The sequence below is a fragment of the Rhipicephalus microplus genome, chromosome 2, assembly GCF_043290135.1.
Source record: "Rhipicephalus microplus isolate Deutch F79 chromosome 2, USDA_Rmic, whole genome shotgun sequence".
In the NCBI taxonomy this organism is placed as follows: Eukaryota; Metazoa; Arthropoda; class Arachnida; order Ixodida; family Ixodidae; genus Rhipicephalus; species Rhipicephalus microplus.
In genome coordinates this window covers 189539833-189556406 of record NC_134701.1, presented here as the reverse complement: position 1 = coordinate 189556406, position 16574 = coordinate 189539833, and the positions used below count along the sequence as shown (strand labels likewise).

The window sequence follows — 16574 nt, the reverse complement described above, 5'->3', positions numbered from 1 at the left end:
GATTCATACCTGTGATTCCTTTAACTTGAAAACACGGTGCGAAACAACTAGGCCACATAAGACACATTCTCCTGCATACCAACGGCGAGATATTTATGCGCACTATTTGCAGTTAGCTGTACTCTAAGCTCATTGACTTCAGCGTGTTTTTGTCGCCATCAGCGAGATGATGCGACAGGCTTGAAGAGCGTGCTTTAAAGATTGTCTGCAATGCACGCGTGCACCTATGTTGTGATGGCAGGGGTTGGTACATCTTGTGCTCTCGTTGCAAGTTAGAGGGAGCACAAAGGTCACTTTGCTCAATGCAGCACCTGCTTTTTAAAAGGAATGCGCTTCTCACATACAGACGTTACTACTATAAACAGTTATTAAATAGTGCTTGTCCTGTGTATGTTCTTTCTGTGCATCCCCTCGTATAGAGCAGAGTGTTGCAAGTTTGGAGCTGGTTTTCATGATTTGTATGACATTACTGTTTGTTGCTGCATCATTCAATCCTTTGTCCTTGTGATGAGACAATGCACAATAAATGCTCAGCTACTTTTGTGAGGGCACGTTTAACCTTCGTGTTACAGAGATTCCTGTGACAGATGGACCAGCCACATCTTCAAATTAAGTTTTGTAATATTATAATTGAAGTGGAGAAATGGTGCATTGTTTGTTAGACTGTTTTCTCATAATAATAATGGTGCTGATCGTAATGTCGTCGTATTTAATAGATTAGGTCGCCTGTAAGTGCAGTGTCAAATTTTACTGCAGGCTCAGAAGTTCATAGTTTAAGCAGCTAAACTTGCTTGGTGTGGTTTGTAGGAGAACTTGTAATCAGTGGTTTCGTACTCTTAGCAAAGAGAAACGTTGCCTTAGTGTGTTTGGAATGCAGTGCTGGAAGATCATGTATTTATGGTGTGTGAAGTAATATATTTCTAGTTGTATTGCACACATTTTTCTTCTTTCATGCACACCTTCTTGTGGGGGAGAAAGAGGGCAAAGGAGGCAGCCGTTTTTAACTCTTACCAGTACGATGGGGCAAAATACTGATAATAGATAGCACGTTTGCATGCCACCTCACTGATGGCCTGTTCTCTTTTTCTTGTTCCCTTTATCTCTTTTCTACACTCTCACAGAGTCCACCGCACTTGTGGGGAGTGAAGGTAACGCTCTCGTTTATTTTCCCATTTGCATAGATTGTCTGCCTTCCTTTTTTCGTCTTTCTCTTCGTTTAGCCTTGCCGTAGCAGGAGGGAGCACTGCATTCCTGTGTGAGATTAACGTGGTGATGAGCTCGATTTTGCATGAACTCTTTGTGGAGAAGCGTCTGGAAACCTATTTTCGTTGTGCTCAAGCTGTGCTTGAATGTGCTGAATTATCAATTACACTGCTCAACAAGCTCAATAGCGCATTGCAATAGGTATTGGGAAGACTTGGGCAGAAGGACAATGCATACACCACAGTGTTGTAGCGGCTTCTGACTCAAAGGTCACAAGTTTGATCCCAGTCATGGCAGTTGCATGTCGATGGGGTGGAAATGCTGGAGGGCTGCATGCTGTCAGTGCACATTGAAGAATACCAGGTTATTAAAATTCTTGAAGCCCTTCACTACGGTGTCCCTCATAATCATCTTGTTTTTGGACCCAACCCAAACTGCCTTTTGGCTGGTGTTCTAGGCACTGCAGGACATTCTCTTCAAGCAGAGGAAGTGCCTTATACGCAAACAGATTTTTTTATTTTAGTCATGCTCTGGAAGGGCCTTTCAAGTCAACATTGTTACTGTAGATTTCTGTCTTATGGTAAAGCATGCTAAAAGTGGGAATTATAGAAAAATTTTTCTTGGGTGAAAACTTGGAGTGCAGGCTAAAGTAGTGGCGTGTTATACACAAGAAAGTACAACAGGTGCCTCTGTGAAATTTTATGCTTGTCAAGGCGGTTCATATACTGCTTGTCATGTGGCAGGATACCCACACTTCTGCTGTATTAGTTTTGCAGATGTTTCTACGAGCATGCAGTTTGGTAGCACCGTGTTAACACTTGTGTGCGCGTGCATTTTAGATCAATCTTTTTCTATTATTATTCCTTTTTCATCTCGCCTTTCTGTCTCCCCTTACCCCTTTTCAAGTGTAGTGCAGCAAACTGGACATATATCATTTTATTAACCTCCCTGCCTGTCGCATCTAATCTCTCTCTTGCTGTTGCAACATTGCTAGCCACATCTGCTAGGTAGCATCTCAAGTGATAAGTTCTGCTGTGTACATACATCGCCACTGCGTCGAACATAGTTTGGAGTATGAACCTGCACGCTTGTATATTGTCTCATTCCAAGCATCCTTGTTGTTTGCGCGCACCATTCCTGTTGCAGATGCCAGTGCTGGTGGTGATGCAGAGGCCAAGGTGTGGGATAATGAAGACGACGGGGTGGCCTACAGCTGGTCGTTCTTCCACTTCATGTTTGCACTGGCTTCGCTGTACGTCATGATGACCCTGACCAACTGGTTCCAGTAAGTGTCCTGCCTTAGTGTTGTTATCTCTGGTAGCTGACGCTGAAAGATAATTTTATTGATTGCTATGTTGGGTTTAACGTCCCAAAGCCACCATATGATTATGAGAGACGCCCCAGTGGAGAGCTTCAGAAATTTCAACCACCTGAAGGGGTTCTTGAACGTGCACCCAAATCTGAGCACACAGGCCTCACAGCACTTTGGCCTCATCGAAAATGCAGCCGCCGCAGCCGGGATGTGATCCCACGACCTGCAGGTCAGCAGCCGAGTACCTTAGCCACTAAACCGAAAGATAATTTTATCATAGCAAGAAACGGTAGCTCGGCATTCGTCTAATGTCATCTGCATGCAAAACGAAAATGCAGTATTACCATATTTTAATATTGAATCTATAGCATGTTTCCAATGTTTGTGAATGGGCAAACAAAAGAGAGACAAGCACAATTTGGCTTTGTAGAATTGGATGTTTTGTCACAAAGCAGTTCTTTTTGTTCTGTAGTCCAATTTTTCTGGCAATAAGATCACATCTGGGTCTGTCCTGACTGCATGCCAGTTGAAGGACTGGTACTTGACAAGTTCACTCTGTGCAGGTTATTTAAAATAGTTTGTGAGCTTGTCTTTGAGAGACCAATATATTATCCCATGTTTGGCCCCTAGAGACATCTAGCTGAAGACTTTCCTTTGCGCTATTTAATGACACATGCCTTGGGCATGCAAAGAGGATGTAATGCAGCTGTCTCCAGTATGCAGAATGCTTTCCTTCGACGTGAGCTTTCATAATGAAAGTGCACATCAACATTTGCAGATCACACACAGCTGAGCTCAAAACATGCCCCCCATGTGAACTTGCACACAATATGCTTAGTTGCCATTTTACGATGGCAGCGATACTCCGCATGGCTCCTCTGTCAAAGAGCTGTTGCCAATGCCTTAAATGCTTGTGGGTAATTCCATGAAAGATCGACCCGGGTCCAAAAGTTGATATTTTAGGTTTCATTGAGTACCGTATTTACTCGATTCTACCGCGCCCTCGATTGTAACGGGCACCCGATTTCCACCGCGAAAAAAAAAAAAAAAACGTAAGACATCGATTGCAACGCGCACCCATTTTTTCTCGCTGGTCCGCATGATCACACCACTCGAAAAAACGACTCCTTTCGGGAGCGTCTTCCATTTAAATATGAGGTACGGGCGAAGCTTGTGCCCATCTGACGTGTAACAGAGCATTGCCGTCACTGTAGTTTTACCGTGGACAGATGTCAGCACGCGAACTTGCTTCGCCCCCTTCTTCTCGACGGTTGTGGTGCCAGGCATGTCGAAGTAAAGAGGCGTCTGATCGGCATTCCCGATTTGCCCAAGCAGGTAGTCGTTGTTGCGCCGCAAGTTTAGGACGAACCTCTGAAAACTGTGAAGCTTTTCATCGTACTCCTCCGCAAAACTTTTCGCATATGCATGTTCCCCTTCGGAGGGAAAAGCCTTTCCTCTTCATAAAGTTAGTTAGCCAGCACCTGCTCGCTTTAAACTGGCTCCGCATTAGACCTTTTTCTAAGACTAATTGCATAGCCCGCACTTGGAGCAGTTCTGCCGTCACGGGCCGCTGTTCTGCTCGCTGCTAAAGCACATACTCGCCGAGCAACTCTTTAATTTGCGGAAAAGCGACCCTGCTATGGTCCACTGAAGCCTTTGCGTAAAGCTTTGCTGTCGAAAATCTTCTGCTTTTGTTTCCGCCGGTCCCGCACGCACGTTTCGGGAACTCCGAACGACCGCGATGCGGCCCGATTTCCGTCCGTTTCTGCACACGCGGTGACTTTTCTTTTAAAAGCGGCATCGTGGTGCACTCGAGTTTTCGGAGTCGGCCATTCCACGCCGTCGATGCTAATGCACTACTAGATGACGAACTCCTCAGCACACGTACGAAGTGCCGCACATGAGAAACACATAGGCAGAAATGGACGACGCGCCATGCCGACGCACGTAGGAGGCGGCCATTTTAAATTTGCCGATGGCAATAGATTGGCCGTAATTTTTTTGTTCGTGCTCGATTCTAACGCGCATGCGATTTATGAACTCGCTTAACCGGAAAAAAGGTGCGCGTTAGATTCGAGTAATTACGGTATTTTATATTTCGTGCACCTCTCACCAGGTAGCCCGAAAGTAAACTTCGCTTTATGATTAACGGCATAACTTACGAGAAAAAAAATATCAAACTTCACCAACACGGAGGCACCAATTTCGTCACCTGTCATTTTCGAAAATTGCGATGCTATAAAAAAACAAATATTTTTGTGGCAAGGAAGATATTTTTTACCTGAAATGCATGTCTAATGAAGAATGAATTCATACAGTTTCAAGTTTGTAGACCTTAAGAAAATAGCTTTTAAAAATGTCTAATTTTGCGACAGTTTAAAATAAGTTACGTATTCCCCATTTTTTTCTCCGACAGTAATGCAAGCAGCGTTTTCAAACTTGACACGTTTAAAGGATATAGTGTGTTCATTAGGTAAATAAATTATTGCTGCCGTAGGGCTATTGTAAATTTTTATATATCGCCTAAATGTTCTCATATTAGCAAAAGTGTACTCCACTGAAAGTTGAATAATAAAAAACCCCATCTTCGATTTTTCTTAGTCTCGTAACTAGACAACCGAAGGCCATCATACAGTAACATGAAAAACATGTTGCATTATTCTGTTTTTAGCGACAATATTCGTGGTACAAATCGGAGCTTTTTGAGAATGCGCTGATAAGTTTAGAAATCTAGAAATCGGAACGGAAAAGCGGCAATGAGCTTCAAACGCGAGTAAACGTGACCGCATTTAGTGAAGAAAGGCTGTTTTAGCAGATAGGAGTAAATATTTTGAACACGATATTTTACAGTATCTGAATTCACTCTTATACGTAGAGCACTGAGACTTCTAATATGTGGTGCTACTCCATTACTGACACACAGATGGAGCTGCTGTGACGGCCATGTGTTTGCAACACGTTGGGTAAGAGAAATGAATGTTGGAGTTCATAAACGATTCATAACAAATTTTTATCCTTTGGGGCACGAAGACTGCCGCATTAGACTAAAGAACACGCTTTAGGGCAAGTTGTCATTCGTCGTCTGCTCTACAATTGAATTGCTCTGCGCCGCATCTCGGAGGCAATGCTTTAGATCATATGGTTTAAAGTAGGGACAAAGATTACGCCTCCTGTAATTTTATCGACAAAAACATTGTGAAATTCATTTTAACGTACTATACTTCAGTTTTGCATTCACACTGCGGATACTTGCACACTCTGCTTTACGTTGCTCTAATCAAAGGTGAGAGACATAGGAACAGACGACAGATAGATCACTTTCGTGCTGCTGGTTTCACGCATAGTTGCATTGCCAGTAATTTGAGCCTCAAGGAGCGTGGCGATGGCTAACCACTTCAGCCGGGATAGAGTTTTTTGTTCAGATTACCTGATGTTGCATAAAAAGAAAATACCTTATCAAAGACACTTCTGCAAGGTTGAAGACATCGGCCTGTTTGCCCTCCAGAAGCTTTTGCCGAAAGCTGCCCGCCATGCACATAACAACGACCACGCTTGCCAGAACTGCTTCAGACGCCTCAGAGATATGCTGTCTTCGTCTAATGGCTCCTCAGCTGAAACCGCTGATGAGTTTTTACTGGAAGAAGAAAAAAGCAGAAGTCAAAAGCGGTGCGTAAACACGCCTGAAGCATTGTCACATATGCGACTGGAGAAGCTGCATGCACAAAATAGCAAAGTTCATGCAGAGCCAAGACAACTTAGCAGCAATTCTACAGTAACCGTGAAATGCCACCGTAACGTGTGTAACCGCCACTTTCAACCATCAGATCTAAAATGCAGTGTGTGTGCCCAGTGGTTCAAGAACTTCAAGCAAGCCTATGAAGCGTGTTCTTCGTATCAAGAGCGCATGCCTTTGTTGACACTGTTGCCAAGCGATATAGAGCGCCCAAAACTTCAAGCGCTTGTACCAAACCTGTCAGCTTACATGATATAGAGATCCCAACGCTGGCGCAAAACACGGGATATGGTTAGCACCAAATGCGGTAAAAAGGACACGACTGAACCCAATGGACGTCCGGGCAGCTTTAGCTTACTACTCCAAACATGAGTATAGCTGCTCTCAGCAGAGTCCCAACAAAAAAGGTGTATCTGTTATCATTGACGGAAAAAAGGAGCTTGTTTCGAAAAGGTTTATGACCCGTTTGGTGCGAGAGGCTTACCGTCTTTTTAGAGAAGCTAATCCGAACACGTCTATTGGGCTCTCAAAGTTTTATTCACTGAGGCCGAAGTGGGTTCTTCTTGCACCACACCAAGAAGTGTGCCTTTGTATATACTGTGCTAATGCCACGGAGCGTGTTTCTGCCCTACAAGACCTCACCGATGGTGCCTACACGGCGGACTTCTTGAAAGAACTATGTCTTTGCAGCTCCGCTACAAGTGATTGTTTTTTAGGCCATTGTGACTATTGTGCTAAGGAGGACGCTCTGACAGCCACATGTTTAGGAATCCCTGAAGATATTGAGTTAGCCTATGCAGTATGGGAAAATGGCGATCTAGTAAAAAAAACAGCCCAGGCAAGTGCTTTTCTGCGAGAGCTAAGTCTATTGTTCGTGAAGTGGATTACCCATGATTTATGTTACATAAGATACATTCAAGAATCAGCAATAGGCCAGGCGAAAGAGAACCAAGAAAAAAAATCTTGCATTTTTCACTTTGATTTCACCGAAAATTGGACAGCCATTTTACCGAATGAGGTACAGTCGTATCACTGGCACAAAAGACAGGTGTCTATATTCACGTGTGTCGTCACAAGGAAGCAATCAATTCAAAGTTTTCGGCCATCATCAGTGATGACACATGCCATGATGCTGCACATGCCTGTTTTGCTCTACAAATAATGCACAACTATATGAAGGAACAACTTAAGCCTGACACGCATGTTACTTATGTTTCTGATGGTGCATGCAGTCACTTCAAAAACAAGTACCAGTTGTTCGAGTTATGTCAGAAAGATCATATATCAACAAAGTGGATTTTTTCGGCCACAGGACATGGCAAGAACTCTTGTGACTGCGTTGGTGGCCTATTAAAGCATCAGGCTACGCTCTATAACCTCAGAGCGGCAAGCTCAGCTGTGATTATGTCAGCATCCCAAGTGGTGGCGCAAATGAGCGCGAAGCTCAAGAATGTCAAGCTGCTGTGTGCAAATGCAGACAAGCTAGAAACATTCCGTCAGTTTAAGAAGAGTCGGTGGAAATTGTTGCCACGTGTTCCAGGCATACGTTCTTGGCATGTTTGGCTAAGCACATCTGAGGGCACTGATCGTGGTCGTGTTTTGTTAGCGTCACGGACTGCTAAATGTGATCTGCAAAAGATGCAGCCATTTTGAGCGCATCTCTTGTTTCACGCAGTCACCACCAAAATACCAGTGAGGGTACTTCAAGCGCATATGCTTTTTCTAGTGAGACCCAGCACTTGCGTTGGAACAATTTCATGTTAGAGTTTATCTGCAAATATAGACAGATGTTTTGCAACTGAGTTACAGTGTCGAAGATTGGCTCCATTAGAGCTGTGTTATCAGGAGCATAAATGTGCCTTCATGGGTACGTATTCGTCACAGTGCTAAAACAGCCTTTCTTCATCAAATGCGGTCACGTTTACTCGCGCTTGAAGCTCATTGCCGCTTTTCCATTCCGATTTCTAGATTTCTCAACTTATCAGCGCATTCTCGAAAAGCTCTGATTTGTACCAGGAATATTGTCGCTAAAAACAAAATTATGCAACATGTTTTTCTATATTACTGTATGATGGCCTTCGGTTGTCTATTTACGAGATTTTAAGAAAAATCGAAGATTTGGTTTTTTTATTATTCAAATTTCAGTGGAGTACACTTTTGCCAATATGAGAACCTTGAGGCAATATACAAAAATTTACATTTGCCCTACGGCAGCAATAATTTATGTACCTAATGAACACACTATATCCTTAAAACGTGTCAAGTTTGAAAACGCTACTTTCATTACTTTCGGAGAAAAAAAGAAAGGGGAATACGTAACTCATTTTAAACTGTCGCAAAATTAGACATTTTAATAAGCTATTTTCTTAAGGTCTACAAACTTGAAACCCTATGAATTCATTTTTCATTAGACATCCATTTCAGGTAAAAAATATCTTACTTGAAACAGAAATATTTGTCTTTTTATAGCATCTGTAATTATCAAAAATGACAGGTGACAAAATTGGTGCCTCCGTGTTGGTGAAGTATGAAATTTTTTTTTCTCGTAAGTTATGCCGTTAATCATAAAACGAAGTTGACTTTCGGGCTACCTGGTGAGAGGTGCACGAAATGTAAAATACTCAACGAAATCCAAAATATCAACTTTTGAACCCGTGTCAATCTCTCGTGGAATCACCCTTGTGTATTCTCCTAATGCACAGGTAGTTTTTGGGCCCGTTTTATCGAAAAAGCGTGTTTGAGATTTGAGTATATGCAGCTTTCAATGAAGCCAATGGCGAGTGAAACAGGGGAACAGGCTGAAATTGATAAGCTTTAAAGCAATACACACGTTCCTTTTTTCTTTCTTTGCAAAAGTTTCATTTTCTTTCCAGACAGGGACAAATTCGCATGATTTTTCTGTACAAGGGGTGAAGTGAATAGCAGAGCAGTATTTGTGGGGTGCAGCACTGAGTCATGGATTGTGTCAATTATGACATCTCTACAATCAGTTTTATCCCACAGCGCTTCAGAAGGCTTCGGCTGAATCAGCTTGTCAGTGGATAAGGAGTAATGCGATGCATGAGACTGCATCAGCAAATAAGAGAAGCCTGGCTGTGTAAAAACAAAAAACAGTCGAGATATTTAGATACTGAGGAGCTTCACTTTATATTACTGAATTTTGACAGCCATCTTGATTGATTTATAGATAATCCTCTTTTGTTATAATAAAATTTAAACAAAGCATATAATATTATGTGAAGGTACTTGAAAGGTTTGCCATTTGCCAGTACAGGTAGCAATTGCCATATGTTCTTTATTCAAATGAAGCAGCAGCAAACACACCCACACAACTCGGCAGACTGATGAATAGATTGCTCAAATGCAAAAAAAAAAAAAAAAAAAACGGTATTGCTGGCAATTACTAGATAATGAATGGCCACTACTTCTAAATAATTTATGCAGAATGAACATAATTTTGAAAACATTATAAAAAAGCAATTTTTGGACATTCCTTTTACGAAAATGCTTAATACTCCCAAATAATTTCACTTGTTTCATGTTTGATTAAAATATTTACCTAATGGGATTACCTTGCATATGAGATTTCATTTTTCTGTCTTTATTTTTTGTACCTGCAATATAAATCATGGAGTTGGGTAATATTGTTTTTTATTTCTTGTTATTGCTTATTGTTGCATTTGCTTGTGTTGTTTCGGCTTATATATTTTGAATTACCGTATTTATTCGATTCTACCGCGCCCTCAATTGTAGCGCGCACCCGATTTCTACTGCGAAAAAAAAAACGTAAGACATCTCGCTGGCCCATTTTTCTCGCTGGCCCGCACGATCACACCACTCGAAAAAAACGACTCCTTTCGGGAGCGTCTTCCATTTAAATATGAGGTACGGGCGAAGCTTGTGCCCATCTGACGTGTAACAGAGCATTGCCGTCACTGTAGTTTTACCGTGGACCGATGTCAGCATGCGAACTTGCTTCGCCCCCTTCTTCTCGACGGTTGTGGTGCCAGGCATGTCGAAGTAAAGAGGTGTCTGATCGGCATTCCCTATTTGCCCAAGCAGGTAGCCGTTGTTGCGCCGCAAGTTTAGGACGAACCTCTGAAAACTGTGAAGCTTTTCATCGTACTCCTCCGCAAAACTTTTCGCATATGCATGTTCCCCTTCGGAGGGAAAAGCCTTTCCTTTTCATAAAGTTAGTTAGCCAGCACCTGCTCGCTTTAAACTGACTCCGCATTAGACCTTTTTCTAAGACTAATTGCATAGCCCGCACTTGGAGCAGTTCTGTCGTCACGGGCCGCTGTGCCGCTCGCTGCTCAAGCACATACTCGCCGAGCAGCTCTTTAATTTGCGGAAACCGACCCTGCTGTGGTCCACTGAAGCCTTCGCGTGAATCTTTCCTGTCGACAATCTTCTGCTTTTGTTTCCGCCGGTCCTGCACGCACGTTTCGGGAACTCCGAACGACCGCGATGCGGCCCCATTTCCGTCCGTTTCTGCACACGCGATGACTTTTCTTTTAAAAGCGGCATTGTGGTGCACTCGAGTCTTTGGAGTCGGCCCTTCCACGCCGTCGATGCTAATGCACTACTAGATGACTAACTCCTCAGCACACGTACGAAGTGCCGCACATGGGAAACACATAGGCAGAAATGGCCGACGCGCCATGCCGACGCATGTAGGGGGCGGCCATTTTGGATTTGCCGATGGCAATAGATTGACCATAATTTTTTTGTTCGTACTCGATTCTAACGCGCATGCGATTTATGAACTCGCTTAACCGGAAAAAGGTGCGCGTTAGATTCGAGTAATTACGGTACTGCTTTCTACTGTGTAAAACGTTTGTTTATGCCTTCATTTCGTGCGCCCGTGATACCGCCAAAGCATTTGCTTGTTGTAGGTATACATCGTGTTTTCAAACTATCGAATAATAGCTTTTATCGTTGGCTCTTCACTTATGTTTTGTTTTCATGGTAAAAATAGCTGAATTGAATAGTTCCTTAGTGTTGACAGAGACAAAATTTCAAGTGCTTCTAGGGTCTGGGGATGTTAAATATAGCTGCTGCGATGGTCTTCCAGGCCAAGTGACGACCCCAAGAACCTGATTGAGAACAATGCCTCCATGTGGGTCAAGATGACATCAAGCTGGATGTGCTCTGCTCTCTACCTGTGGACCCTAGTCGCACCACTGGCCCTGCCAGACAGGGACTTCAGCTAAATACGACCTCCTGTCAGGCTGTGTTACATTTTTTTAATTTTAATTATTGTTTCAAAGTCTCGTGCTGCTAGGTAGAAGTTGTACCTTTTGTTGTGTAAAATAGTTGTTCTCGTTTTTCTTCGAAGCAAGGAAAGCTTTTTTATGTTTATACAAAAGCCTGTCGAAGCGTTTGAGTTAATTTTTGTGATTGTTGTGTCTAAGGTGCTACGTAATGTGTGTTGGCACCTTTATTTACACATTTCACCTGTACATAAGTTGGTGTCACAGTAAGTGTCAAATATAAACAAGGAACAAACAATCCTAGAGCTTGGTTTTCTCTTACCTTTGCTCCCCTTCTTTCCGAGTTCTTCGGACTTCGTAAAATGCCAACACTATTTGACCTCTTAGTTCTTATGATCTTCATTTCATTTCAACAGTGTGTGTAGTTTTCCTCATTGAAGTTAGAAATGAGTTGTGATTTTGTGTTGAAGCTTCTGTAAGTTCAAGGAAGCACTCTTTGAGACAATATGTACACAACATCTTTAATCTCAGTGCTCCTGTCATCCACCGAATTAAACACAAATGTTCTTACTTTCAGTCAATAAAGTTTGCTGAAACACGTTGCTGTTGCCTGCGATGGTTGAAACACTTTCTGCGATGAATTTAACCTTTATAGCTGCAGCATTGTCTTGTATGCAGGACAGTGCAGTGGAAGGAGGAAATGTTTTGAGCACCAGTTTGAGCATCAAATTGGAATCGCATGATTAGGCAGTCAAGTTTGTACGGCACTAAAACCATATTGGGTGTCTAATAATGGTGGCTGTCCTGTTCCTGTTTCTGGAAGAGAACGGTACCATTTTGTCTAGGCAAGTGATGCTGTGTGCTAATATGTACTTAATGCTGTTATATGGCAACCTCATCTGGCTCATGTATCAAACAAATCAGCTTGACACAGTCATGTTCTTCATTGTGCAATTTAATTGGCATCTTTTCTAAAATAATGCATTTAAATGGCAAAAATGTTGTGAATGACTTCGAAAGGTATAACCTATTTTTTGCTGTACATTTGTCCACCTCAAATAAAGGCTTGCATTCCTAAATGCCAAATATCGCAGCATGTTCATGAATCACTGTAGGAAATTTGAAGATTTTATATTTATGCCATATGTCCTCTTATGTACGTGGAGCGAAATATTTGATTGAGCACTTATTTTCCCACAGTGCATCTCGGTTGTGAAACTTTTGTCAATGATGTTAAAAAGACGGACAACTGACAAGTAGGCTGTTGTTTTTCTTCTTGACTCCTAGGAATGCTACATATCGAGAAAAATGACCGTCGAAAAAATTTATTTCATACCGTCATATGTTGCTTGCTGGTAACTAATAAGTGAGTGTTATAGTAACTGCAGGCTGGAACAGAAATAGAGCCCAAAGTAAGGAGAACCCCCCGTTAGAAGAAATCCCATTTGTTCACTGAAGTTGACCATCGTTAAACTTTTGTGCTAACGATTTTCTGCAATGCATTGAGATTGTGCAAAGCTGCAGCTCGCAGGACTCTCAGATTACAGAACTAGAGTGGAAAACTGGCCCATTTACGGAATCTCGGACTTGTGTTTAGTGAATGCCAATGTTCCACAAACTGACGTATAATTAGAGTCGCTTGTTAGTGTGAGCTTGTCAATTGTTTCCTTTTAATCTTGGCCCTGCGATGTCAAAAGGTGCATACACACGGGGAATCTTTCTATTGTGCAATTGGGGGTGATTGCATTGGCGGCAAAATGGGCGCGTTCGCACTGGAACTTTCGGCCCGCATGACAATATGCTCATTTGTGGCCAGCCTAGAAAGGAGATGCAACACGAACGCATGCGTGTTTTTTAACCTCTCTAGCCTGTTCATGGCTCACTTTATGCGCCAACCCTCCCCGAATACACCATACCAATGCAACTGCACAGGCAGTGTTCCACGGTGGCTGTGAGTTTGTACACCCTCCCCCTCACATTCCACGTCTTGAGTGGCTGGAAATAGCGATGCTTTTTGTTTCCTGTTGACGAAAGTCAATCTGACTGATTGGCCTGATGTGCGCTTTTCTTGGTAACGTGACATTTTTACAAACTCTGAACTTTTCAGTACGAACGGGGCTGCTGCTAATGCGTTAAACATTTGTTGCAGTATTCTGCCTGTGTCTTATTGTTATGGGCATTAAGACTCCCAGGTGCAAGCTGCATAGAAAGATGCCTGTTCTGGAATGGAAAAAGCACAATGTCATTGTTGATGGGTAGTGTACATACATTTTTGTCTTTCATTTAGACTAACAATGGACCTTTGAGATGCCACCAACCAAACGCTGTCTAAAGCATAGAGTGTCCATATAAACTGTGCATACATGCCTTGGAACTCCCTCTGAAACACGGTCGCACGTAGCAAGTCGTATTGCACTACTATACCATAGTACTACCACTGTGAATAAAAACGAATGTGCATCAATGATTTCTGCAATGGCACACACATAAGCTCTGTCAAAAAAAAAAAGTCTACCACAAGGACCATAGAGCAAAAAACAATGGAGAGATCATAGCCATATTCCACACCTGGTTGAGAGTTTCACAGCTTAGTGAACTGCAGCTGTCTCTAAAAGCTAGCAACGAAAGGCACATCAGTAAATAACTTTGTAGTACAAAAGCCTGTCTTTTTTTAGAAAGAGAAAACAAAATGCCAAGTGAGTGCCCCAAGCATATTATGCTGAAAACCTGCATGCACATCAGCAGGTGCAAGCAAAGAAAAAGCACATCATATGAACTTTTCCCTGGATGAATAGCACAGCAATATATACATGAGCCATGTGTAGGGAAACCATATGCAAATTCACAAGCCTAATTTTATCTTGAACTAGTTGAATGTACTTGACAGTACACAAATGTGAAGTTGCTTATAGAACTGTGGTCACAAAGAAATGCATACAAGAAAGCTGTCTTTAGCCAATATCAGTGTTGCAACATGACGTAATCCAGAAACGTGCTCTCAATGTGTGAATGGTAACAAACCTTACCATTCCACCATAGCACCTGTCCTGGCTTCTTATTTGTCAGTAGCCGCAGTCGTCTGCTTTCTTGCCACCAACATTGCTGCAGATGCCCAATGAGACTACTTTTCCTGAAGGGCTTTGCAAGAATCCTTTCCCCCTTTGTTTTTTCAGCCAATCCAGTGTTCTACGATATTTTGTGGCCAACTGCTTCTGAATGTCGTTCTTCTCTGTGCTTGTATTCATAGTATTCGCACGTGTGGTCTATAGTTCATATTTTGTGATATTTTCGCATTGCATCAAAAGCAAATGCACTTGATGAGCCTTAGCACCATCTTTGCATTCCATATTGTGCTATAGGCTGCATTAAGTTTCTTGGTGGCAAATCTGCTTTCTCGCTCAGTGAAATCCTGAATATATTGATTGATAGCACCTACGCTACTCTTTAAGGATAGTCTGTGGACTGACCCTGGTTTGTTTCTGTTTATAATTCCTTTGACTAGACACACCTGGAGGCGCATAACTTCATTGCTTTGGTGGGCATAAAATATTTGCATATATATGGTCAAGAGAGCATCATTTAATGAGCTGAAGTAAGATTTTCAGAAATGAGTGTCGATTGTTAAGTTATTGCACGCTTCAGATTTACGTCGAAATTCTCCATTAAATGGTTCAGTAAAATAAATATGCACTTAATATGAATGGCATTAGCATCGACATAATCATTGTTTATGAACATGCACACAGATTTAATATCCACCAAAGTGCTCTTTCCACTAACCAAGAGTATTTGTACTCCATTCTATCTACCTTTGACTCTCGAAGCTTCTATAATAGGGACTAACTGTTTCCACGTGCCCAACATGGCAACCAATGCATGGTGCTGATGTAATTTCACGCAGTTAAGAACACCAACTTGAAAGTAAGTATGCCTACTGAACAATTTAACAGAAACCCTCAATGGGGCCACGCACAAAAAAAAATATAAAGCCACACTCTACAAGCTGGTTACATTTCAAAAAGAAAAGCATTGTGAAACGATGGCACCAAGGCAGAGTTTGCGGAGGCCAAACTTCACTGTTAAGTTGTACTACACATATGAAACAGTGACTCTGAGCAAATGAAGATGGATGTGCACAAATGAGCAGCTTGCATATACCTTCGAAGTCCCTGCACAAGTTATTTTTCATTTTTCTGAGCCCTTGTCCGGAGTTACCTTGTGCAGTGCCAAGAAAGGTCGTGGTCATGATAATTTGATTTTTCAGACCTTCCCAATTCCTGCTGCCTTGTATTGTAGTACGTGTGGCTGCGTTATATTCATGCAAACATGGTAAACAGTCCAACATATATATTTTTTCACATGTAACCGAGCTGAGCCTGCTTTCCTACTCTAGCTTGCAGTGGGTCTATGTCAGAACTTAGTTTTTGTGGTGGTTTTGTGAGAATTGTTACTTGTCGCAGTATGCTCCTATCATTTAGACCACGTAAGGTCTACCACACTGTACGCTTGCATTCGTTTTCGAAAATTTTAGACTTGAACATTATATGGAATAATAGTGCAGGATGAAAAAAAAGAAGAGAAAAGTGTGTATCAAGCTTGTAAGTCGATATTTTTACAGCATTCTAAGGAAAACGTTGCTCAGCTGTGCGAGTATAGCGTGGTAGACCTGCATTCTCTTGCATTGTGAAACTCTCAGCAGCTGTGGCGCGGCTAGTCTGGACGGAATGTGTATGGACAATGCAGCTTTCCAGCGCAGTCACTCAAGTCTTATTTACAATGACGGCACTCGAGAGAGTTCACATAGAACGCAGCTTGTCGGGCTGCGCTCGTTGTTGACTTGGGTGATGAAGTTGTGGTCGAGGGCGCATCTGGCGTCCGGCCTGACTGTTAATTAGCACTTCACACGTCGCAGATTCGCACCGCAATTGGTCCACCATGTTGATAGGCGCACTGCCACTTTGCGATGATGCGAGCACCAGTGCCTTGCTGAGCTGTCCTGGCAGTGATGAGTCGTGCATGTCGATTTCTGCATTCACTTCTCGCAATGCCTGTGGAATGTGACGCTGTAGTCCCAGAACAGTTCACCAGCCTTGCTCTTCGGTAAGTTGCACGG

General features: G+C 42.5%; 2 protein-coding genes across 6 annotated transcripts in view; one reads left to right on the top strand and one right to left on the bottom strand.

Annotated features, from left to right (window-relative positions):
• Serinc (serine incorporator TMS1) overlaps positions 1-12547 on the top strand; it is a 25166-nt gene extending 12619 nt beyond the window's left edge. The window contains exons 10-12 of one of the 2 annotated variants that reach the window (XM_037421722.2): positions 1122-1148; positions 2350-2488; positions 11323-12547. In XM_037421722.2, coding sequence (XP_037277619.1) covers positions 1122-1148; positions 2350-2488; positions 11323-11461 — 305 coding nt within the window. In that variant the 3' untranslated portion in view covers positions 11462-12547. The remainder of the gene's footprint in view (positions 1-1121; positions 1149-2349; positions 2489-11322) is intronic. The other variant, XM_037421723.2, reaches the window with a different exon arrangement.
• LOC119169632 (uncharacterized) overlaps positions 11969-16574 on the bottom strand; it is a 128213-nt gene continuing 123607 nt past the window's right edge. For all 4 annotated transcript variants that reach the window (XM_075887165.1, XM_075887167.1, XM_075887166.1 and 1 more), the window contains exon 26: positions 11969-16574. In XM_075887165.1, the coding sequence (XP_075743280.1) occupies positions 16494-16574 (81 nt within the window). In that variant the 3' untranslated portion in view covers positions 11969-16493.